The 25,854-nt window shown below is 49.2% G+C and overlaps 1 protein-coding gene across 1 annotated transcript in view; it reads right to left on the reverse strand.

The window, feature by feature from the left end:
- LOC122364182 (sex determination protein fruitless-like) overlaps positions 1-25,854 on the reverse strand; it is a 106,854-nt gene that overhangs the window by 2,824 nt on the left and 78,176 nt on the right. The window contains exons 7-9 of the mRNA XM_043334319.1: positions 3,237-3,304; positions 973-1,073; positions 422-542 (exon numbers count right to left, since the gene is read on the reverse strand). Coding sequence (XP_043190254.1) covers positions 422-542; positions 973-1,073; positions 3,237-3,304 — 290 coding nt within the window. The remainder of the gene's footprint in view (positions 1-421; positions 543-972; positions 1,074-3,236; positions 3,305-25,854) is intronic.

Here is a 25,854-nt window from a genome sequence, read left to right on the forward strand (position 1 = left end):
GATATTTTCTGCGGTCACATAAGCAAGGCGCTCATGGTTTTCGAAGCGCGATCTGTCATCTCTCCTCGGAACCAACCCAATCTTATCTATGCTCACATTTTCTAGCCACATTACCCAGACAACCGGGGAGAGAACAAGCATAATCGCTCCTGTGTGATCGCTTGTAGGCTGGGTGGCCCAATCACATACCTACCCCTGTCTCAACGGGATAGGCTCAGCCACTACGGGCGCCAGTCTTAACCAACGTCTCCCCACGACCCACATCCTAGCTTCAGAGCTCCCTGAACTGGTTTCAATAGATCAAAAGGTAGGACAGCAACATTTCCGGACGCTAGTGGCCTCACAGCATGGCGTTATCGACGAAGGTGCTCACAATATAGCCGTCATCGACGTAGGTCATTGCAATATGGCGTCATCTCACCTGTGCTTGCAGACGATGCACTGAAACGGCTTTCCACCCGTATGAAGTCGCATGTGTACGGTGACATGGTCCTGTCTGTTGAAGCCTCGGCCACATATCAGACATTTGAAGGGCCTCTCGCCTGTGGGTCAGGTCAGGTCACGGTCAGAACAGGTTGAAGAAGATAACGCAGCAGGGGACGTTGGTATGAACTCGCCGGGTGGGGTAAGGGCACACTTCAGGAGGGTAACAGTGCTTGTGACTGGGTCACGAAAGAGGCCAGTTGAAGTGAGCAAGTGAAGCAAATGTTGCGTGTTCGACTTCGGTGTGGGTCAATGAAGACATTTGATCTATTTGAGGCGAAAAGGCCGAGTCCATGGATTATCACATGGAAGGATCACGTTGGCGCAGTGCGATGTTATCCCAGACGCATAAAATAAATGCCGTTGACCATATCAAAGTCTACGTCTGTACACACACTCAGGTTATTGATTCCTTGTCGGCGGACCTGCCTCAACCAAAGCCCTCTACTTGGCGCTAGTTTAGTTCCCGGACCCTCCGCTAGGTGTCACCTGTGTGCAGCCGTAGATGTGCCAGGAACCGGTCCCGTCGCCGGTTGTTGAACGTTTTTCCGCACAGGTTGCACTCGTACAGTCGAGGTAGCGGCTGTGCCCTGGGGAAGCAAAGGTCACATAGGTCATACAGAGGTCAACACCTGTGCTCTGTGTGTCCTTGCAAAGGGAGTACAAGAGTTAGGCATTTATGTCATTCTTTTAACCTCATTCCTACGCTTTACGAGCATAATCGAACTAACTTGCTTGGGCCCAGGCAGTGGGAAAATAATATCCGTAATATTTTCCACTGAACAACAAACACTCTTTTGGCAAGCTTGTCATGTCAGCTCAGAGCTCACCCGTAAGCACGTAAACGTAAACGACTATAAAGTATTAGGTAAAACATAAAGTACGGTGTAATGTTACGATGTAGTTTCGATAACGATTTTAAGTTGGAGGTAGTTACGACACTTTGGTACCGTCTCAGCTAACTCCACTGCTGTGCAGCGCTGGCAACATTCGACTACAGGAAGGATATCGCCCGGGCAACATGCTCTGCTCTGCAGCCTAACGGGCACAGCTGGAGTCGGAATTAGCGGCTATCGCAAAAACACTCGAGGAAAACAGAGAATTGCGGAAAAGACAGAGCGCTAGAGACTAGAGAGCTTGGCGTATGGGTGGTTAGAGCTCTGGGTGCCTGGATGCAGGATCAATAGGTCACAGGGTACCTAACTAGATGGCAGGATTAGATGGTCGGCGAGGTTAAATAACTTACATTTTAGCTTCATAGGTTTAACAAGCGTAAGTTTAAGTTTAGCTACACATTAACGTTCTAATAATCTAATAACAGTTAAGCTATCTGATAAGCATCAGGTTCGCACATCTTTATGAGAATTTTGAAGGAAACGTGCATTTAACAATTTAAGCTCTGTAATCATCATACATGAACAACCAAAAAAAACGTTACGAACTTCCTAGCTCGTCAGGAAACTGGGCGAAATCACTCATTCATTATCACTCTTGTTCGAGGCATGATCTCCTGACTGGACCATGTTTGGCGCTACATGCCGCCTAATTTTCAGAGACAGTACCCGGACCAGTGGTGAAATCACCCGGCTGAAACCGGCCCCGGTGTTGCGGGTTACGGAGAGGTCAACATTCTGTAGATGTTGACTGGCGGTCACCATGGTTTAAACGACAAACGGCCAACGGGCCTCAGCAGGCCAGGCTTTACAAGATGGAGTGGCCACTGTTATTCAGAGATTGATGATAGAACCCGGGAAATCGATGCATCAAATGCGGAATAAAATGCACGATAATTTATTAAATGTTGCACCCTTTTGCATCATACTGGATATATCTAGTAAACATAGGTTAGCTAGTTGATAGTTTCTGCATTTATCACGACTAGCGAGGAATCCTGCCGTGCCAGCGATCTCTTCAATCAAGGACCACACCTAGACCCTCTGGCGATAGCCAGGCCAGGGGGGGGGGGCGATCGTGAGGAGGGAGAGGAGAGGGGGAGGAGGAGTTCGGGCGGACCACACCCTCGTCAGGACCATGGCCTCCGTCTGCAGCCAGCGGGAGATCAGACTGATAGACCAGCTGGGTCTGATACATCACGACATAAAACGGCCACCTGCCGGGGGTAAAGCGCTGGTGGGGGTTCGCTGAAATTCAGACCTGATAAAATGAGTTGTAGCTGGTTGTAGGCGAGGGGTGTTCTTATTTTCCCGAAAAATTCAATTCGGTAGGTGAGCGACTGTCTTGCCAGATGGTACGAATATGAAGGACTCAGTGGCTGCTTGCCTTTCTCGCCAGCTATGGAGTTCGGAATGTAGTATCAACCGGCTGTGTCACTTTACGGGAATTTAAAAATTTATCATGAAGATAACCTTGCTTCAGAAAAAAAACTGCCTGAAGGCTAGGAAATCGACCATATCAGCCTCGGTCATCTCGACACAGTGTCCGTGACCTGATTTAGAGACATAAGTAATAACTACTCAATAGTCACGTGCTCTAAATTCGACATCGTCCATACTCCATTATCACTTCAAGCTCATTTAACCCTATTCCGTCCTACAGTTGTGATCAATCAATCTCGCTGCAGCTAAAGCATGTAACTTTTTAACTTAACATTATCCTCCTTTCTCTGTCTTTTTGTGTTCTTTCTTTCATCTCCAGCATCTATATATAGTCCATTGTCACCCGCCCTCCCGTGATGACCACCCTGAGTGCGCCCTTGCCGCGCGACCCGACCCAAGTCGCCTGCGGCTACATACCTGGGCCTCCCCCGTCCGTGGGGGTACAGGTTTGCGTGCTTCCAGCCGGCTGGATGCACCGATACCACCTGAAATAGAAGGAAAACACCGTCAGTTGAGCGTTAAGTCGAGATAATTGTTCGGAGACAACGGAAATACAATGTTATTATTTGAAGCGTGGCAAACACAACAAAATAGCTGTTCTGGCATTTAAACGCCATGTTGTAGCTCGGTAAAAGAAAACGGCGTGTAAACACTTATGCTGTGTTACCTATACACAGTTCCCGAAGAATATAGCTCAAGTCTAGCCCGACAAATAGGTACCGTACGTTCTAGTCCATGCTTGTAAACCCCGTGACCCTAGACAACAGCCTCTTGCTGAATGAATCTCTCTTCCCGGACCGTTATTCTGCGTGATGGATGCAATTATCTGTACTCTGTTGTAGCGGTTTGGTCCCATGGTTTGATCTTCTACGCACCGTCGAATAATGTCAAGGTAAGACTCATGCCTTACCTGTTAAGTTATGATAGTAAATGCTGCATTCCTCGTGTGATTCGGTTTGCGTGTTTGATTAGGGTGTGTCTGAATGCTGTTCTAGCTATAGGTTGAACATTTTTTCGTGCTTATATGTATCGGGAGTTAAATGAAGCGTTGCTTAGTTTGATAATGTGGGTCCACGTCAAAACAGCTAGTGACTATTGAGCTAGTGACTTTTGAGCTAGTACAAAAGAGCTAGTGCTTCAAAACAGCTAGTGACAACACAGCTAGCGCCAAAAAAGCTAGTAATGCAAAATAGCTAGTGCATTAAATCAGCTAGTGACTAAACAGCTAGCGTCAATATAGCTAGTAGAGCAAAATAGCTAGTGCTTCATTATAGCTAGTCATAAGCGTAGGAACCATGGGTGCAGTGGGTGCAGTTGCACCCAAAATAATTCTCCAGTGGGTGCAGACAATGCATTCTGCACCCACAATAATCTGGAACAAAAACCCCTTTTCTCATCAACACTACTTCCCATGCAGCACAACAAATTCAGGATATTTTGCCCACTTTCCACCTTTAGAAGCGTTTGCTACTGTGATGGTCTGGGATGGTGATTGAACACATACCGATGAACCACTGTCAAAAGTTTTAGCCCGATACCTATCTTCGAAAATGGCTAAGTTAGCCGCATTTAGGTACTTTTTGCGGTAGTCAATATTGACATTATCAACGCTTCTAAATACACTTATCATCGGTAGGTACCTTTTCGACATGGTACACCCTCAAAGCTCACAAGTAGCCTCCGCTCGGGTGCCGCTCCCTACCCCCTCCCCCCCCCCCCCCGGCTTCACCGGCCATGGCTGGATTTCTGCACCCATGCACCCACAATGTTCCAGCCGTTCCTACGCCCATGTAGCTATAGAAATCGCTAGCGTCGACTAATAGCTAATAAGCAAAATAGCTTATTCGTAGAGCAGCTATTATAGATTCTTTCCCGACGAAGAGTCCCCACGGGTAGAAGGAGCAGAAGAGCACCGTAGTTTGACAAAATTATTTGGAATGCTAGGAGGGCAGAGGACGGGAGCCCTAGGACAAACAACAAATTAGAAGCGGGGCACCGGGGAATTAAAGAGATGGCATATCGCGGGAAATACATCTTTACAGTCATAGATATCTTGCATTTTTGAAGCGAAGTGAAAGGGAAAGGAACAGAGGTCCAACGAAATTGCTATTTTGACGATAGCTATTTCGTCACTAGCTGTCTTGAGGCACTAGCTCTTTATGCTTCACTAGCTACTTTGACGCTAGCTGTTTTGTCACTAGCTGTTTCTAAGCACTAGCTATTTTGCTTCACTAGCTATTTTGACGCTAGCTGTTTTGTCACTAGCTGTTTTGAGGTACTAGCTGTTTTGTACTAGTTCAAAAGTCACTAGCTCAAATGTCACTAGCTATTCTGACGTGCGGGTCCACGTCAAAACAGCTAGTGACTATTGAGCTAGTGACTTTTGAGCTAGTACAAAAGAGCTAGTGCTTCAAAACAGCTAGTGACAACACAGCTAGCGCCAAAAAAGCTAGTAATGCAAAATAGCTAGTGCATTAAATCAGCTAGTGACTAAACAGCTAGCGTCAATATAGCTAGTAGAGCAAAATAGCTAGTGCTTCATTATAGCTAGTCATAAGCGTAGGAACCATGGGTGCAGTGGGTGCAGTTGCACCCAAAATAATTCTCCAGTGGGTGCAGACAATGCATTCTGCACCCACAATAATCTGGAACAAAAACCCCTTTTCTCATCAACACTACTTCCCATGCAGCACAACAAATTCAGGATATTTTGCCCACTTTCCACCTTTAGAAGCGTTTGCTACTGTGATGGTCTGGGATGGTGATTGAACACATACCGATGAACCACTGTCAAAAGTTTTAGCCCGATACCTATCTTCGAAAATGGCTAAGTTAGCCGCATTTAGGTACTTTTTGCGGTAGTCAATATTGACATTATCAACGCTTCTAAATACACTTATCATCGGTAGGTACCTTTTCGACATGGTACACCCTCAAAGCTCACAAGTAGCCTCCGCTCGGGTGCCGCTCCCTACCCCCTCCCCCCCCGGCTTCACCGGCCATGGCTGGATTTCTGCACCCATGCACCCACAATGTTCCAGCCGTTCCTACGCCCATGTAGCTATAGAAATCGCTAGCGTCGACTAATAGCTAATAAGCAAAATAGCTTATTCGTAGAGCAGCTATTATAGATTCTTTCCCGACGAAGAGTCCCCACGGGTAGAAGGAGCAGAAGAGCACCGTAGTTTGACAAAATTATTTGGAATGCTAGGAGGGCAGAGGACGGGAGCCCTAGGACAAACAACAAATTAGAAGCGGGGCACCGGGGAATTAAAGAGATGGCATATCGCGGGAAATACATCTTTACAGTCATAGATATCTTGCATTTTTGAAGCGAAGTGAAAGGGAAAGGAACAGAGGTCCAACGAAATTGCTATTTTGACGATAGCTATTTCGTCACTAGCTGTCTTGAGGCACTAGCTCTTTATGCTTCACTAGCTACTTTGACGCTAGCTGTTTTGTCACTAGCTGTTTCTAAGCACTAGCTATTTTGCTTCACTAGCTATTTTGACGCTAGCTGTTTTGTCACTAGCTGTTTTGAGGTACTAGCTGTTTTGTACTAGTTCAAAAGTCACTAGCTCAAATGTCACTAGCTATTCTGACGTGCACCCGATAATGTTACCATTCGAGCATAATTGTAACATTCTAAAACGCTATAGGTAGCCGTATTTTTTTCATGACAGGTAGACTTTTACATGCACTTCAATATCATAACATTAGATAGTTTGGGCTATCATGACTCGACAATCAACAAAAACAGCTGATCGAAAGGAAGGTGAAGACGATCGCATCTTTTACGATCGCACAAAAACATTACATGGCCACGCCACAGCTCTGTTGGTCGCCGAGCAGACACCCTACAACTCGGGGGCGTATTCGGCGCGGCCGCCGCCGACGGGCCGCATAGCGGTGCATTTTGCGGCGGACATCGGCGCCGTGACGTCACCGGCTCGCGGCCTTTGATTGGTCGAGCGGGCTCATGGGCTGGCTCCATTGTCACGGTCAAGGACCGCGAAGCTGCGCTCGCGGCGGTCTACTCTGCCTCCTCCGTGCTCTGTCCTGACCGGAACCGTGGCTGCAAACGGCGCCAGGATCGCCGCAGGTGCGCCAGAAGCGTCTCCGATGCAGGCTGCCCGCCGCTAGGTCACCTTCGTAGTCGGAGGACCGGTTTATATGGCAGGGCCGATAGGGGGTCCCTTGGTGACCTCTGCTAATGACGTCACAGGACATAGTATCGCGTTTTAGCACGAGCCGGGTCAAATAAAGGCATCAATGTCCAGTGAGACGTAGAATGGGAGGTTCTCTTAGGGTAGGCACAACCGGTTCATGGTTTGATGTGTTGATCAACAAGGAAACCACAGGAGGACTCGTAAGGGTATTCAGACTGTCTGACTTCTCACAAGACAGAGCTTTCTCCCCGAGTTTCTCTGCAGAGGGAACAACTGTCTTGTTCAGGTCGTTGGGAGCTCAGTTTCTCTTGGGTTTGTAGCTGTTCATCTTGTTCGACGTTACCAAGGGCTTAGACAATCTGAACGGCATGCCGCCAATCTACGCCATAAGCCATGCGCGGGGATAACAGTTTCGGTTAAGACGAGAAAAGCTTGTTTCAGTTTGACGATTACATATGTATGGCTACGAAAGTTGGCGAGACTACATTTCCTTTGAAGCATCAGCGCTTGCGTTGAATGAACTTAGTGTACGCATATCCTTCTAGTTTGTTCCTATGTTAAGTTGATCCTGCACCAAACTTGCGATTATCTTGTAGTTTGTTGCTTCGGATCAACCCCTCGCCTTTTCCAGGGGGAAACCAATAAGCTATCTTTCGGCAACGGTCACCCTCACCCAACGTTTCGTTCCATTCCATCATATCATTCCTCAAAAGCAACCCTTCGCTGCATCCAATACAGGATATGACTTTATTTCGTCCTAAATAGGATCAATGCACCGCGGCGCGGTGCGGTTGCTAAGAATGGTGTCGTAGCCTGCTCTGGTTATGGCTGCGGCACGGTTTCGTTGCTATGGTAATGTCACTGGTCGCCATGTTTGCAAACTCGACTTCCATGGTAACGCACTGTGCGGCGGAAACTCTTCATCATATTGTGGCTTCGGTTTGAGTTTTATTTGCGGTCGCCTGATAATCGTTTCACATACTTAGCGCGCCCTTCATCCGTGCTTAGTAAATGGGTTGGAACTTGAATAAATGTTTTAAGACTGACGAAAGAAGTATCAGCTAATGATGCAGAACTACCATTGTCATCATTTGCGCCCTACAACAAGCTCGCTCGTACAAATATGGAAATCTTCTTAATCATAGCATCTAGCTAACTATCAAGCAGTTGTCCATCAATAAGAAAGGATTCTTACAGCGATCTTATCGCCTGCATAATGTGCATATTCTCAATCGATCTGGGATACCCCAAGGTAGTCCTTTAGCGCCCCTCGACTTGTTCCAAGCTCTCGTGGCATGATGAACAGTTGCGTGCGCCACAAGCGTCGCCTGCGGAGGCGGCGCGACAAAAAGTGGCGCAGCGCGGGGTGCATGTCCTGGGATGATTTGTGAGAGGGCCGTGAAGCCGCTCGGGAGCCCGCCGGGTCCCTCCGAGTTTCAAAACAACAACAGGGCGCACACATACCGCGGAGGAGGAATTTTCTCAGACATGGTTTAGGCGAAGGCTTGGTGCTCAAAAGCGTGTTTAGAGAAATAAATGCTCATTGTGCACCCTGTTCTTGTGATATTCCCTCTTTATCATTTTTAATGACGGGTTAATTATGTTTTAATCGCACAAAAACAAGGAGATGCAGAAATGCGGTATAGAGAGACGAAATTTATAATTTAAGGGCACCCACTGAGGAAACAATCGCTATATTTGACTACTTCGATTTATTTAGTTACATACCATTAGAAAAATTAAATACATTGATGCTTTATAAAATAACGTTCTTTGTTGACATAAAAATCGAAGCCTTTTACCAACAAGGCTCCATCACACCCTACACAAGAAGTCTGATCTTCGTTTGCTCGTTTACAGTGGCTTCCGTTGACCCCATGGCCATCACATCATCAATCTCGCACGAACAAATGCAGGTGTCAGGGCAGGGTCCGAGGCGACTATACCAGGGACCACACCGGGGTGTAATAACCGTCCCCAAACGATCGATCAGGCTCTCCCGACGGGCGTCAATTATAGCGGTAACTACATGGTACCCTACACGGCCCAACAGTGTTCCGGTGAGTGGTGTGGCGGTCATCTATCTTTGGTCGGGATCATCAAAAGGATGGTGCTCAATGATGTTTCGTTAGGGGTGAAATAAGCTCACATCTCCTTCTCTTTCGCTTCGAAAAGTTAAAACTATCTAAGGGACATTCCTACTTAACATCCCTAAGCGCGATCCCTAAAACTACTTTCTAAAACTATGCAAGCATCAACACGCTCAAGATCGATGGTCACTTCATTGAGCTGTCGAAATTAGTCGTGACTTCATTGGTACATGGACGTGTGAGAATAGACAACGGACGGTGGCCATTGTTCTGCTGAGGCGACACAGTTTGGAGCAGAGTGGGCATCAATCGCACGGAGATTGGGTACAGGGATGAGGTAGTCAGTTCGGTGTGAGAAACTGGTTTAGAGTCAATGTGCTTATCATTAATCAGGTGCATATCTGACGGATTACTTTAAAATGCTGTAGCATACGAATAGGTTTCAAAGCGTGCCACTACTTTCATCCTTCCCGGTCCTGTACTCTTACATAACCTTTTCCCGTCCTTTTTGCGCTCGATATTACTTCACCACGGACTGCGCCATTTTCGCCTCGCTGCTGAGAGACTGCGCCATTTTTGCCGCGGCACCGGAAGGCTGCACCGGCTGTGTTGAAAACGTCACTGCCCGGTGGAGCCTGTTCCCGACAGCCCGTTCCCCAGCGAGGCACGTTGACCCTTCTCGCTATGCTGCACGACAAGAACGACCACATCGCCACCAAGAGCGACCGAATCGCGACCATCGCGTTTCCGGCGTCCGTCTCGCGCGGCGGGTTAGCGTATAGGACCGGAACTGACGTGGACCGGTGACCTCTGGGTGAACGTGCAGGAACGGGTGCTTGGATAGTGCAGGGGACCGGCGTGTGGGGAGAAAAATGAAGAACGGAATGATGTGTCGTGGTAGGGAGGCTTTTTACCAATTTGTAGCTTATCAAAGTATGTAGTCATCCAGCAGATAGTTAATCGAATAAATCAATGCAAAAGGCGAGTGCAAAACAATAGAATAGACAAAAGCAATACAATTTATAAAAAAGATAATAAAGAAAAACACTGAAACTAATAACAATAAGACGTTTTAGACCCATGAATTGCCGTAGAAAAGCGGTCAAAACAGCCTGGGATTTGCTTGCCACGACCTCAGCCCTTTGGCAGGATCAAACACTCCCCGCCCCCAAGATGTGAGTGTCGGACACATGTATCTGTTCGTTTGGGGGCGCCGACCCGACTAACACTGACAACGTAAAACCGTGTAGAACAGAACTGTATCCCGAGAACTGTAGTCAATCGTCCCAGCTCTGAGGCGTGTTCCCAGCTAATTAAATGATTGTTTGATACTGTGATGGGGCAGAACAGCATTCAATAGTACATCGGGATAATGCGCGAATTTTTTATCAATTGCAAGCTGTTCGTACATTTCAAATGGATGGATTACCTCCAAGGAATTTTTTAAAGATTTCTCGCGTTGATCTAAATAGACTACACCTAGTGACCCTACCGATTATACGGAGTCGGTATCCTCTCGCTGACGTGGCAATTTACAGCATTAAGGGTATCGCTCTCATGGGATACCACAGAACCAAAAAGGTTCTTTTTATATTGCATACCCGGCTGCTTTAAATGCGCTCCCTTATCAATCGCGCAGTGTCCCTACAGGCCACCTACTTTCCCAGAGAGATCGCTCGGCATGCCTGCGCTCTTCACCAATCGGCCTGCGGGCCCGCACGCGGGACAGGAATGTCTGAGACTCGGGGCAGGTCCTCCTTTCGTTCATTCCAGTCACCAACAAATACACCCAACAAAAAGTCGCCCTGGCGGACCCGCTCCTCTTGAAGACGAGCCCAGTACGGGTAGAGACGGGCCAGGTATGCTTGGCGACGGGACGGCTGGACGACGCAACGAGTGCGTTTCGATTGCCGACGGCGGAAGAGCCCCTGGACGAGAGAGGCGCTCTGGCGACCAGTTTGTGAAAGTGGAGGTCGCAGGACGGGTGTCATGGAACGCGGGTCACGATAAGAACGCGGCCTGCGGCCAGAGATGTTACGTAAAATATGGACCGGTGAGATGAGGTCCCTACAGGTGACGGAGGTTTTAATTATAGAGTGGTGGTTTCAAGAGCTGACACCACTTAGACTAATTGTAGGATGCCATGTAAAAAAGGAAGCCAAAATCGGTGGACATTCCACAAGAACGTCTCATTCAAGATAATGGAGATAAAAGCCGTAAGGAAGAAAGGAATTCGATCGTAAAAGGTTAGCCGTCATCACTGAAGAAGCAGAAAGGGTAACCATTCGATTAGAGGTCTGTAAAATGCAGATTACCTATAGTTGTGTTTTCATTTGGTTTCAGCATCTATTATTTATAATCTATTATTACTATTATTTCAAAGGATGTCTAACACTGAAAATTGTGAGTGCTATCATAAAACCAAAGATCTGTTTCATCCAATGATCAAAATATGCAGCAAGAAATAACAAAAACCCCTCAGCTTCCAACGTCAACGTCGCATTCAACATCACGCATGCTACTTGTCAGTATCATGCACCCTCAAAAATCCAACCACCTCCCTCCCGCCGCTGTAAGTACGGTACAGCACCCGCCCAGCACACACCAGACGGCACCGTCAGCCTGTCAGCCTGTCATAAATCAGGTCCCAGCGCCGCCGCCACCGTCGTGGGAGGGTGGTCGACGGCGTTCCGACTTCCGATGAATGAACCCCAGACGGCAACGACCGACGGTGGGACGACCAGGGCGGCAGCTTTCGCGTCGTCATGCGGGACGAGGGGATCAAGGAAGGAGGTGAAGATTGCAACTTGCAAGGTCATTGGGGTCGTGGTGATAGATTGTTGTGCTGAGTTGCTAGGGTGATAGTGATTTAGGGAAATAAATAGGAATTGACATCGGTATTGCAGTAGATTGCATTCACTGCTGTGGTATCAGTATTGACTAGAGAAGTTCGTAAAACTTCTCCTAAAAGGCACCAACAATGGTCTGGAAGACCTCATCACGACAGCCGTCTATCTGGGCCTCTGGCGGTCATGTGTCCCACATCTGCCCAGTCAAGGAGACACCGGTCTTCCAGTCTCCACGTCATGGCTTCACCACCAGGCCAGTGACTCTGCCGCTAGTCATCCGGTGCTCATTTCAGGAACAGCAACGGTGCACATCGCACCCCGCCACCCCATCCCGTGGCCCATCTTCTCAGACCATGTGGCGCAGTCGTCTTGGCCTAGAAGCGCACTGGGCATGTCACTGCGCAAGTAAGAATGAGACAGCGAGAAGATTTTTAGTTATCGCCATGCCTTCCTACGTCGAAACTTGATTTGGTAATTAGGATACCGCACATGATTTGATAATAAGGCCAGGGTATTTTCCTAGGTCACGCTTAAGTTTAAATCTTATTCAGCGATATCAGTCTTTAAAGCCACGACAAAAGTTTAAACGCTTTGACAGCAGCTCTTCACGCACAACTTCCTGCGCCGACCATCTACACACCCCTCCGACATCCCCTGAGCAGCTCGCCTGTCGTTTCGATCTCGGGCCCACGCTGCCCTCCATCGTTTCCCGTTTTTGTTGCTCTCCTCCAGCGGCGGTGTGGTTCGGTTTTTGTGTGGCGCCGTCTGCCTCCAGATCCTCCCGACGGAGGAAAACCGGAGGGAGGCGGTCGGCGCGCGCTGCAATTGCCTCCCGCCCGGAGCACAACACATGGTGGATGGGTCGGGGTCCGTTATAACGGCCTCGAGACGAGGGAGAGGAGGAGCGATGGAGCGAGACCAGCACGAAATAGGGAGGGAGAGGGGATGAACTACGGAAGCGGGTAAAGAAGAGAAATGAGGAAGGTGCACTGAACTGGGGCGCATGAGCTGTTCCGACAAAGATGCGGGGAAGTGAATGGACCGATCAAGGGGGAGGGCTTCAGCTCTGCAACGTGGTCGTACTATCTGATCAAAGCGGAACAGAAACAGGAAAATTGTGCCCCAGAAAAGAAGTAAATGAGCGACACGAAAGGCTAATATGGACAAAAGATTGCGGCAATCTCAAAACAGCTTCTGGATTGATCTACAGCAATTTAAACGATAATACTGATCGCAAAAACCTGTTTGAGGGCCTCCCGCCATCTCCCAGACACCCTCAAACGTCTTCCCTAACATCTCTCTACAATCTCCATGAAACATCTCCCAAACATCTTCCCTAAAGTCTCCTCCTATTTCTCCCACAAAACCCCCAAACTGTCTTCCCCATGGCGTCTCGCTAGCATATCCCTTGCATGTTCAATAAACCCCCTACCATCTTCCCCATTATCTTCCCTAACATCTCCCCAATATTCTCCCTAAAATTCTCCCACCGCCTCCCCTGCCGTCTCCTGCCGCGTCTCCATGCCAACAGCACCTGTGGCCGAGGATGTGTGGTTTGGTGTGGTGTGGTGCGTGCAGGAGCCCTATTTCCGGGTGTGCAGCAGCGCCAGCGCGGCGGCGAGCCAACGGCCGTTCACCTCCCTCCGTGCCCTGCTGCTGACGGCAGCAGGGGAACGGAGGAAACGGAGGGGGAGCGGAGGGGAAACGAAAGGGTAACGGAAGGGAAACGGGGGAGGAACGGAGGGGAACGGAAGGGGGAACGGAAGGGCATAGACCTTTGTACACCGGTGTACAGAGGTCTATTGAAAGGGTAACTGAGGAGGAACGGAGGGGAACGGATCAAAGATGATCGGAACGGGTGGATTGGACATGGTGTTACACGGAACGGAGTAAGAATAGGAGACAAACATCACGAGTTTTGAGCGGTGATCGAGCTAGCAGAAAATGACGAAGCGAAACAGAAACTATAAAATGTGTGTGTGTGGGGGGGGCGTTTGAAGTGATTGTAAGCATAATACACATTACGCACCTCTATAACGCGTAAATCTACAAGATATATCGTTACCCGACACGTGTTCTGACATAACAAAACTACAAAACTAGCGGCCCACAAGCCTCCCAGACTGAACAGGAAGAGAAGTCTGGATGGGACGTTTTATGTCCCAACGGACATTAGGGACGGTCCTTTTGGACGTCTCAACCACCGCAGGGCAGAGCACACGTCGACCAGTTTTTAGACCCTTTTGTTCACCACCTGGTGTCGAAATATCTGCTCCTACACCCCGTAAACGACGGGACGCCGTCGCCGCAATAACGCGAAAAAGTCGACCAAATAAAAACGGGGAACAATAGCCGGGAAGTCGTCCGTTTGGTCGAAACTCCCCAGGACCCGGTTTGGAAGCTTGACGTGGATGATTTACACAGTGGACGGAGAGTGGAGGGTTGAACGTTGGATAACATTTCGTCTCATTCTGACCTTCCCTGTGCAAACTCTTCACAGCGTGAAGGGTCAGTACACCCTCTGGCAGTACCGGTGTACATACTCGTACTGTCTCTGACATGAGTATCCTGGATTTTCTGAGGGCCAGAGGATAGCAGCCTGTCGTCGAAACTCCGGGCCCATTATTATCGCAGCTAAATGCTGGCAAATACGGCGCATCGTGCGCCATTCATCGCCGTCACGTGTCGAACGCGCCGGAAACGCCAACTTAGCCGTGACATGGATAACGTATTACTGGATAGGTGTCTCCCCTGTTCCGGGCGACATCGGTGATCCCCGCCATCTATCGGCTGGATTATCGTTAGCGAGTTGGCGACCGGCGTCGCGGCGCCATTGCGCGTTGTGAGCGGGGTGTTGGTGGTGCGGGCGTAGGACGTTGTGATTGATTATTGTGGATTTTTCGGCTATTTTACGAAGATGAAGCCCTTTGAGGCTAAAAGAGGTACCAGAGGTTCGTTCTGTGGTGCAATAAACTGCCAAAACCACAAGAGTAAGATGCCTCACCAGTCACCTGTCTTTTCATCGGTTCCCATGTGATCCCGTGAGGTGAGTGAGGCAGCAGGCAATTTGAATTACGACTTGAATTAGTGACCAAAATGAATGGTTTTATGCGTGTTCTTGATGTTATTTTTGAAGCCTGAGTAAAATTTTGTGTCACCTTGTCTACCCACATTGATGAAAACAGTCATTCACGTATCAAATTATGATTATTAATTACCATCACCAGCAGGCAAGAAACCTACCTATCTTATATTCACTTCAAAAGGGGGAGATAGGATTATGATACACTGTGGGATTATGGACAAGGAATGTGTAATTCACTGTTTTTAACCCTCGCCGGCACAGGCCATTTTGAGTCCTTCGACGGCACAAAGGGGGGGGGGGTTCGTACGACCCCCCCCCTCGCGTTTGGCCCCTGATCGAGCTAGAGCTTCGCGGAAAAAACGAGCGTGTTGCCCGTCACGAGAGGAAGCCGATGATACCCAATTTTAAGGTCCTAGGTCATCGGGTGACCTTCCAGGTCAGGTCAATGACCCGAAAACCGGGAAAATCGGGACCTGTTAGAAAGTCGTAAATTGTGGCTGCTACGTGGTTTTCCGGGGTGCTGATCACGAATATCGTGTTAGTTTTGATCATAGATGCTGTCTTTAAGCATTTAGACCAGGTCGGGTCAGGTCAGGTCAGGTCAACCGGTAGGGGTTGTGACGGGTATTCGTAATACGTGTCAACCGCCTCGGACAGCTTCGTAACATGTTACGAAGGCACCAAAACTACTTCGTAAATGTTCAAAATTCAAATGGTTGCTAAATTCGAATTCAGCTCCAAAAACTAGCCTAGAAACATGAAAACTCGAAAAAGTGAACCGAGGTCACCCGAGGTCACCAAAGGTCAATGACTTGACCTTCAGGTGACCTTGACACCCACCCTAATGCATGGGAGCAACATCAAATCACATGTCTGAACGTTTGAAACCACGAAAAGCTTGCAAACGCGCGGCTAATGCGAGCCGACATGCGCCGAACCGCGATTTCGGCCAAACATGGTCACAGAAAAGAGGTCACAGGTCAAAGGTCATTGGGGTCAGGGTCATGAAATTTTCAGGTTAGGTGTAAAATTGATCAATGCGAGGGTACTGAAAGTTTCGTTGCGATCGGCCGCTTTTTACGCGAGTTATTCGCGAAAACCCTCAGGGGGGGGGGGGGTTGCATCAACCCCCCCCCTGTGCCGGCGAGGGTCAATATTATTGATTGGTTCATTTTATTTTATTATTCATCGATTGAATATGAATAGTGCTGCCAATTTTCATTTCCGATTATTGATCACGATGGTGAGCAAGAATGTAATGCCTATGAGCAGCTGCTTAAAATGGCTAAGCATGAGTACCAGCGGACATCATTAATGTATTTTTACTTCCCGTCGCAGGGCAAAGCAGTGGGTGCAGCTGTGTCGGAGGGCAGACCTCGTTGGAAAGTCTGCTGAGTACCTGTACAAGAACGTCACACTGTGCTGCGTGTCCCCGAAATTGCTGTGCTGTGTGACACATGTGAACATATGACTGCCGTGCTCATGTCATGGATCGTGCTGTTGTGTCATTGTGGCCTATCGGCAATTCCGTGCTCTACATTTGGCATTGCTTGTGTCTGCCCCGTGCTTCCCGATGCTAACCTTTCGCTGCCGTTCGCTCTTTTACTGCTACCACGAAATAAAACACTGAAATCTGGTCTTTATCTCCAAGATTCAATGCCTGAAACACGTTGTCACGGTGTGAATATTGTGCGCAAATAATTGGGTGTGTCTGCATCCTATATAGGTTAGTAGCCGGTTGCAAAGTAATTGGCAGTTACGTGTTCACTCCTTGTTTAAGAATGACTACTTTCTAGGTAAGATAGTAAGAAAAGACGAGTTTCATCACTTAAAAATCACATCGCAGCATGAGCAAACAGATGCATTGGCAGATTTTCCATTCGGCCTGCCTTGGACCGAGCGCCGAGGCTGATTCCGCATAGGCGGCGGCGGGCGGCGGCGGGCGCCGCCGCGGCTGGAACTCGCTAACGATTATCCTGCCGCTAGATGGCAGGGCGCCACTGGTGTCGCAGAGAACAATAGGATTGCGGGGGAGACGCCGATCCATTACTAGGTGATCCATGGCCGTGACAAACGTGGCGCCGCATTCGCCGCAAACGCGCCACAGCGAGACATTCGCGCCGCGGCGCGGTCACCGCCCGACGCAATCCTCGCGGCATGGGGCGGCGCATTGTGACGCATCTGGCGCAGAGGAGACAGTTCACGGCGCCGCGCCAGGTGGTGGAGGGGCGCGCCGAATTCGGGCCGCGACGCGCTGCAATCGTCTCCGCAGGATACGTCGATGGGTCATGGTTCAATGGATCGGAGATTCAATGGTTCAGTGGTTTTGTGGTTCCGCTAGGGTGCATTGTTGGGGCCAGCTGTATACGGCAAACACAAGGAATGCCTAACCGCAGGGACCATCTATGTAGTTACGAATATTTTGCTGCTTGTACAAGTAGCTCTGGTCCTCTTGGTTTGTAATGTCCAAGCCGATGTTATTAATGAGGGAACGCTAGCGCTTGCGCTGGCTTGGTGTGCAACATTACGTGTTCAACGGGCAACTATGTAAATCAAGTTACAGTCACGTTCTCAATCATTCAAATTCTAGACCTTATTTGTTGAAACAGGATTCAGGATAACTCCAGGATTCAATTAGAAAACCATTCAAATTATTGTCGGTAAAATGGAATTTCCTTTCCGTGAGGCAGAGCAGCCAGTAAAGCCCTCACCAGCCGTTCAATTTTCTGATCAATACGACGCTCGTCCCGCTGGGTGTGCGATCCATCACGCCTGGATGCGCGCGCGGCCCTGTCTCCATGTTGACACAGCACAGGACCAATATGGACTCTTCCATCGGCCTGAGCCTAGCCTGTCGAGGTCGTCGTGCCGTGTCCCCGAGTCACCACCGTCATGGTTCGAGAATGTTGACCCAACGAAGCGCCTAGTCACCGCCGTAGGGTACCACCGCATTCCTCAACCTCTGAGACTGCCATTTATACCCTCCACGAGCCACCTGTTCCGTCCCTATCCATACCTGGGGTTCTTTCGGCGGCTACCGGGCCTCCTTTGAGCCCTTTGAGAGGTGGGACGGTCCCCCTGTCATCGCCTGACAAGCCAGAAGAGTGATGATCCCGGAGACTTTTAAAAAGCAGAGTTGTGGATTTTTCCTGGATGGGGTAGGGACGGTCAGATTGATGTAGGTAGAATAGGGGTATGCATAGATGAATTATAAAGCGATATGTTTTTCATAATGAGGTCATCACTTCATGGTTAACTTTGAAAAGCTGTTGCCCTGGGCTATGAGAGGTTCTTCATAGATGCATATCTTTTGAATGAATTATTATTTCTGTATTGTCCTAGCAGCAGTGTCAACTGTCAACGAGTGACTTCTTCCTTATTTATTAAACTCTCTCTCCCCCCTCTCTCTCTCTCTCTCTCTCTCTCTCTCTCTCTCTCTCTCTTTACCTCTGTCTCTCTCTTTTTCTCTACCTCTCACTACACTTCTCTCTCTCCCCCCCCATTTCTCCCCGCTTTCCGTGAAGTTCGCTACCCCACACTATACATTGTTTCATTTCTCTCACTTCTTCGCTCTCATCTTTTCTCATTGTGTTCCGCTCTCCTCTCAAGTCCCTCCCCTCCCCTCTCCATCTCCAGCAGTCCATTTCCTCTGCCTTCACCCAGCCGCCACTTGACACCTCTCCCTCCCTCCCCTCTCCTCTCTCTTCCTCTTCTATCCATGCTGACGAAGGCCCGATCTCATCCCGCTGGGCTCTCTCATCTCTCTCTCTCCTCTCTCCCTCGTCCCCTCTCTCCTTTCCTTCCCACCTCTCCACTCTCTACCCGCAGACGAAGGACCTCTCCTCCCTCTCTCCGTCCCTCCGCCGCTCTACCCGCCGCCGCCCGGCCGCGTATTCGCCAATTGTATTACACGAATCGGCCAACCAATAGCTTGCCTCCTGAGTGACGTCAGCGTGGCGTCATACTTTCGGTCCTCGCCCTGGTGGCGTCTATTGAAGCTAGGTTTTAACTTATCGACATTTAAGCTCCATAGGGTACATTATCGCCGTGGCGAAGTGGTTAGAGTATCGGACTGGTGATTCAGAGGTAGGGGGTTCGAATCCACTCGGCGACTTCGATTTTCGTGTCATCTGTCATTGTGCGTTTTTTTATACATTTGTAACGGCGTGCACCTAAGAAATCAGACGTAGGCATTCTTCTAATGAATATGTTGCATAAGATAGATATTTGCAGTCCAACCGATTGGTTCGGTTTCGGTATTTTCCAATGGTCTTTGTTTGTATTTGGTTTGGTAGCGGTGTTCTGATTTTCTGTGATTGACATCACTAATGCATAGTGCATACTATGCGAACGTAGCCAATGGAAAGACAAATGGTGCTGGGCGATGGCCATTCATTGATCAATATTTCTCACTGCGCAATGGGTGATAGCACGCAGCATTGACAGGGGCGGCGCTGACCTTTTGAAAGTAGGTGGGCACTTGGCAAGGTAAAGTACCTAAAAGTAGCGAAACCTAAGATGAAAAGTAAAAATCGCACGCTGGTAAGCAGGCTATTAGATAGCTTTTCGTGTAAGAATCACCATGCACAAAAAAAGTTCGGCATAGCTGTTAGCGTAATCACGGGACGAGATAATCAGTTTCCAGCCGTCAGAGCGTCATCTATAGGAGCTATGCCCTAACTATAACTTTTACATTTCAGCCGCCAGGGGGATACCTAAGTCCTCTTACATACTTGGAATCTAGTTAAAGTCAAAAGATTTATATTAGACGTTTATGAAGATAACTTGGGACTGGTTGTTAAGTTGCATGCTCACGGCGGGCTGTCATCAATTTATCTCTATACATGTCTTATCTGATCGATGAAATAATACAGGAATCCGTTGTCATTCGAGTGTGTTTCATAATAGCTCTTCCGACTTTGACGAATATCGACAGTGCCGTAACAAAATTGGTAGTTCAGGTATAGACTGCAACTGCAGTTCTTTTGCAACTTATTCCTTAATCAGATGAACACTTGTCAGAGATTTATTGGGCGTACGATATTGGCGTGCGAACGTAGGGGCCAAAAAATGCGCGTCTACGACCGACTTCTTTTTAAGAGAAAAGAACCGCTGAAGCAAGAATCGACCCACCGACCTGTCGTCCATCACACCGAGACTCTAACCACTCGGCTACGGCGACACATACATGCCTGATAGCCATATACAATGCAAAAATAGTCTCAACTCAAATCTAGCCTCAATGCATGCATTGTCGCGGCGGATGGCTATGACGTCGCACTAGAGATGTCGCTAGTTGATGGGCCGATTCGTGTAATACAATTGGCGAATACGCCGCCCGGCCCCGTTACTCCATGGGTGTAGTCACGACTCGCCCGAGGCCCTCCGCTGCGCTGCGCTACGCTGCCTCAGGCCGCTGCCGCGTGCACGGCAAACCGTTGCATAAGGCCATCTGCTGACCGCTGACTGTCAGCGCCAGTGGCTGACGCTGGCGGGCGTCGGCGTCAGCGTCATCAGCGTCAGCAGCGTCATCAAAATCGGTGTCAGCGCCATCAGCGTCGTCAGCGTCAGCAAAGTCAGCAAATTCAGCGTCAGTGCCGTCACCCTAAGCGACATCGTCTAGGATAACACAGCGAATTGCAGCAGTTGCTAAGAACAGCAAAGTCAGTCGGACGATCTTGGAAGAACCCGTAAGGAAGCGATCAAGTCGGCACTAATCCAATTGGAGCCTAAATAAATGACGCGAGAACCCATTTAACGGCTGGATATCACCCGTCAGCCTATTACTCAGTATTTCCCGTCTCAAGATGACGCCGAAAAGGCCTCACATCTTCATAAGATCGGAGATAATTAAACGCTGAACAATTAAGCCGCCATAGGATACTACTCAAAACATAAGATATGACAGTGATTGGTTGATAAGAAAAGAAACACCGGCCATTCGGCGGAGCTAAGGAGTGGGCAGAGCAGATAGACAGTGAAACAGGCCAGACAAATTAACCAAACAAATTCGTCAATCAAGATAGTCTGTGGAGCTAGACAAATTCAATCAGCAAAGCTACGTAGCAAAAGGAATGTAGTCAATGACCCATGCAGTTTGCTATTTGCAAGGCTAGGAACTGACACCCAAAGGCAGTAACAGCAACAATAAACATCAAGCAGTGACAATCAAGCAACAATCAAGCAGTAACAGCCCCTCCCCCATCAGCCCCGTCACCTCTACCACCACCACCGCCACCAATCTTCGGCGGCCGCACCTGGCTTCATCGGGCGTCATCGTAAGGTCAGTGACGCCCCACATGGCGGCCTCGATGACGCCCCGAGGGCCCAGTGACGTGACGCGGCGTGGGTGGAGAAGGGAGTCGTGTCAGGACACCAGAGGGGTGCGCCAGAGGAACGTGAGCGGCATGCAGGAGCACGTCGGTAGGGGACGGTGCAGGGCTGGGATTCCTTCGCGGCGGGGATGGAGATGTAGGTTTTGAAGGCGGGATTCCGTCTCGGTGAGAAGAGAGAAGTAGGTTTTGAAGGCGGGATTCTTCCGCCGGTGAGGAGAGAGATGTAAGTTTTGAAGGCGGGATTCTTTCACCGGTGAGGAGAGAGATGTAAGTTTTGAAGGTAGGACTCCCTTCCGAGGAGGATAGAGAAGTAAGTTTTGAAAGCGGGATTCCTTCTTGATGAGGATGGAGCTGTAGGCTTTGATGTTGTAATTCCTCATGGATAATGAAGAATTTATATTGCTGAAGGAAATGATAACCGAGTTTCCGGTTGGTAACAATAAGAAATACAGAAATTCAAACAGTTAAAAAAAACAGTTCAAATGAAGACCGACATAATACAACGCTCCCAAACCGGTCTCAACCAACCGTAAATAACTCTCTGCAATGAATCCTCTTCTATCCGTTGCTATCACCTCTGAGAGCGAATCATTACATCTAGTTCCAGGAGTGGCCTTGGAATGCTGACTGCTGAGCCAGGAGCCGGAGGCAGCGGACAGTCAGTAGTCAACTGCCCAGAGACATGCAACAAGAACGCTAGTTAAACTATAACTGTAGACTAGACTGGACACAGCCAAAGCGGAGGGAAGGGCAAGAGGAGACCAAGTAACTAGCAGCAGTACAACCCACCACGGGTGTGAGTTTCTTGTGAGAAAATGAATGGTGAGGATACCGCTCTTACTTATGTAAATATGTTTAACGGTGCATAAGGTCCAGAAATACTTGTATCTCACCGCCCATTTATCCTAAAGTTCATTGACAAAACACCTGACAAACTTAATTCGGTTCGTCCTCGTGATCTTACTCCACCCCAGCCACCCGACAGCCCCACAGTACGCGAGGAACTCCATCAATGCTCCCCTCATCCGGCGACACATTGTTGACAGATCATCTCATGGTCCGATTCACCCAGCTGGCTCTGTTGTCAGGGAGCGTACATCCTTCGAACGATCTACCGACGGGTCACTGAACGCCAGCTCTGGTGAGGGAGGATAGAACGACGACATTGATGGGTCTATTATATCTCTACTTGTGTTGACATCTAACAAAATCAGCCCCTGCACATCTAGATCACATCATATTATAAGGTGCAGTATTCCTGGGAACTTGATCAGTAATCGCTAAGTCCTTAGCCTCTCATCGTGACCAGCGAGGCAACCTGTCTCAGGCAGGTGCTAGGGTTAAAGCATGGCACTCCAGCACTCTCCTCCACCACCACACCCTTCTCCATGGCCCTCCCACCACCCCTAGCCTCCCGGCGCCCTGCGGCCCACCTACCAGCCCATCCGGGTTCGGGTCCCGTCAGGACACCACAAATCGCCCCCGGCGGGCCGCATGGAGGCGCGTCCGCCGTCTCAGGGCCAACGCTCCCAGCTCGAGGCCACAGTCATCCATCATAGGAGAGCTTTGTTCGCCAGCACCCCTTATGTCCCCGGTCGGCCCCACCCCGTGGGGCAGACGCCATGTGGAGGACGAGGAGGATTGTCGGGTGACAGAGCGAGACGCAGGAATGGGAGGACGCTACTGTTGGAATGGAATGAGGGGAGAGGTGATAGAAGAGTGAAGCTAGAGAAGTTATGGAAATTTAGGAATAATAGAGGGTACGAATGGGATGAATTTCCTACTGAACCAGACACAAATCATTTGTTGATGTGTATGAAATTGAAATACGCTGGACCGTTAGCCATATTTGGTATGATAGTAAATGCGAACCATTGATCTTTAGATCATCTTCATAATGTTGAGCGACAAGTCACTGAGAACTGTCATATGTTCAATGTAAGGCAACTGTTATCTGTCTGAGAACAATAACGTCGCAGTCAGAGTCGAAATGAATCGCACTGACAAGGCAAAGATCGACCCATTTTATCTCTCCTCATGAACCGACAATTCATCCTACGGATGAGCTATTAGAACTCCAAGCCAACTTTTCGGAATTGTGGGGTTACCCAGGGCGCTAATTTGAGGGCAAAGTACGGTACGCCATGGAAAGAATCTCCCCTCCGGGCAAACTACCCAGCCAATCCTCACAAATCATCCAACAAATTATCTCCTCTGGTTCGCTCGAACGCAGGTGGGTAACTCCCAGGAGATCCCCCGGGCAGCCAAACCACCCGGGAGAAACCCTCTTAACTGCTGCTTTAGCTAGCTTCCTAGTGCCAGTTTTGGACAGGTTGCGGACACAATGCGGACAGGTTACGGACAGGTTGCGCGACCTGAACGAACCCCAGCATTGCAGACCTGAGCGGGCGATGCCCGTGTCGTTGTCTGGCCCGAACGGAGCCGGTTTGAGAGTGCAGCGCGACACGGGGCCCTGGTCCGGACCAGCGGTCCTGGTCCTGTCTGGTCCGGTCCAATGGTCCTTATCCCGCCAGCGGCGGTCGAGAGGGGAGTGGCCGCAGTCTGGAGGATTAGGTTCGCTATCTTGGAGTATGAATATCCAATGGAGGTCCGCTTATGCCTAGCCAAGCAAAATATCTATGGAAATCTAGAACTGCTATCAGAAGCATCGTCCCCATAGGCATGGTAATTGTTTTGTATAGGCATCTGTATACGCTAAAACATGATCAATCTGTCAATGTCAGATGGGTACGGAACATGTAAACATGCCTGCATGCTTAACGATTACATTTGAATTGGCACAGCCGACTGCACAATGCACGTCCGGACAAATCTATCTTTGGACTCGTACTGAATTATGATCATTGATGGATTGCATAAATGCAATGATAGCTGATGTCACCAAACGAATTCATAATGAATGCCTCTCCAAGTCAACTATCGAGCTGATTTGGATTCATGTATCCAAAGTAAATAACGTTACTAGACACAGCATGATAAAAAAGACCGATGACCAATTTTGCACAATGCGTACCTCAAGGCGTACCCCATTGTACCTAACGCCTGAGCAACGACTCTAACCACCATTCTCGTCACGGCAATGCACCGGGCTGGGACGACGGCCCACCGCAGAGAGAGGGCTGGGTGGGAGCATGACTGTCAGTTGTCGGTTCGTCGACACTTCGCGGCGCAATGCGCCAGACGGCACGGAGACGAGGCTGCTAAATTTACGACGCGCGGGCGGTAACAGTAAAGTTGTCATTTGCAAGCGCCCCGAGTGCGTTGCTAGGAGATACGGAGGTGCGGAAAGACAACAAGTTACATAAGTTAGGGAACAGGATATTAAGAGGAGCCACATGTTTGGAATGCTGCTTTAGGACAATAGTTCCGGAAATTCGCGTCATAAAAGTTTCTCGGGATAAAAACGATCTGAACTTCTGGTCAAACAAGCAGAGTCGCGAACAAGCCAGCTTCTTTTCCACCAGCCCAACGACCACTAAAATAGCTTCAGTGCGATAACGAATCAGCATTTCGCGAATATCCTAAATGTCATATATGATCCTGTACCGATTGGTCTCAAAGGCCAAGGGGAAAATCAGCACCCATTGGCCAAAAAAGGTGCCGTGCGCACCAAACTTTTTGAACACCTGCAAACGTCTGGTAGAATGCCAAGGCTTGTGCACAAAATCACAGCAAAGATCTGGTTTCATTTCACCCCAAAACCCATCTCGTTGTGTTGCATCACTTCTCGTAGAATGCCTTGCGTCTTGTCTCGTCTACTATTGTCTTGTCATGTCTCGTGTTGTCTCGCAGTGTCTCATGCGCGTGTTGTTGTCTCGCAGAATCTCGTGCCATTTCGTCGCGGTGGCAGAAGCGACCCGTTTGACATGGAAGGTGGTTGAGGACGAGACCGCCCCACCGCGGACCGTAGATGGGGTCACGGACCCAACTCGGGTGCAGCAGGAACGCCTGTCCGGCCGCAGGGGCAGCTCAGTGGGTATTTGGGGTCACCGGCCGCCGCGGGCGCGGGTCGAACCCAGCCGCCTTTTTAGGCTCGCGGAGGAAGCGAGACGGGTCCAGAGGCGCAGAACTGGTGAGCACGTGGGGTATAGAGCCATACGGATGTCCGAGGGACGAAGTCGTGATGAAAGTCCCTCACCAAACTCACGGTCCTAGGATCAGTTGAATATCATCATCTGAGTGAGCATCCTTCCTAACTCACCCAACCATCTCACCGCTTCAGTGAGCTGTAAGCATCAACTCAGCCACGGATAGTCTGAGTGTGAGATGCATGATAATGTCTTCCGGTCCGATCCACACAACCTTTGGCATTTAAACCGCATACTTTGCTCAATTCGGGGGCCCACATCACGACACCGAAAACCCTGATCGGCTTTGAGTCACTCCTGCCGATATTTAACTTCCGGATTCGTCATGAGCAATCCAAACGAAACAATCCAGCACGACAAAATAAGCCGGCAAGCCACCCAAAGCATTCACCTCTGCC

The sequence above is a fragment of the Amphibalanus amphitrite genome, unplaced genomic scaffold, assembly GCF_019059575.1.
Source record: "Amphibalanus amphitrite isolate SeventyFive unplaced genomic scaffold, NRLGWU_Aamphi_draft 000660F_arrow, whole genome shotgun sequence".
Taxonomy (NCBI): domain Eukaryota; kingdom Metazoa; phylum Arthropoda; class Thecostraca; order Balanomorpha; family Balanidae; genus Amphibalanus; species Amphibalanus amphitrite.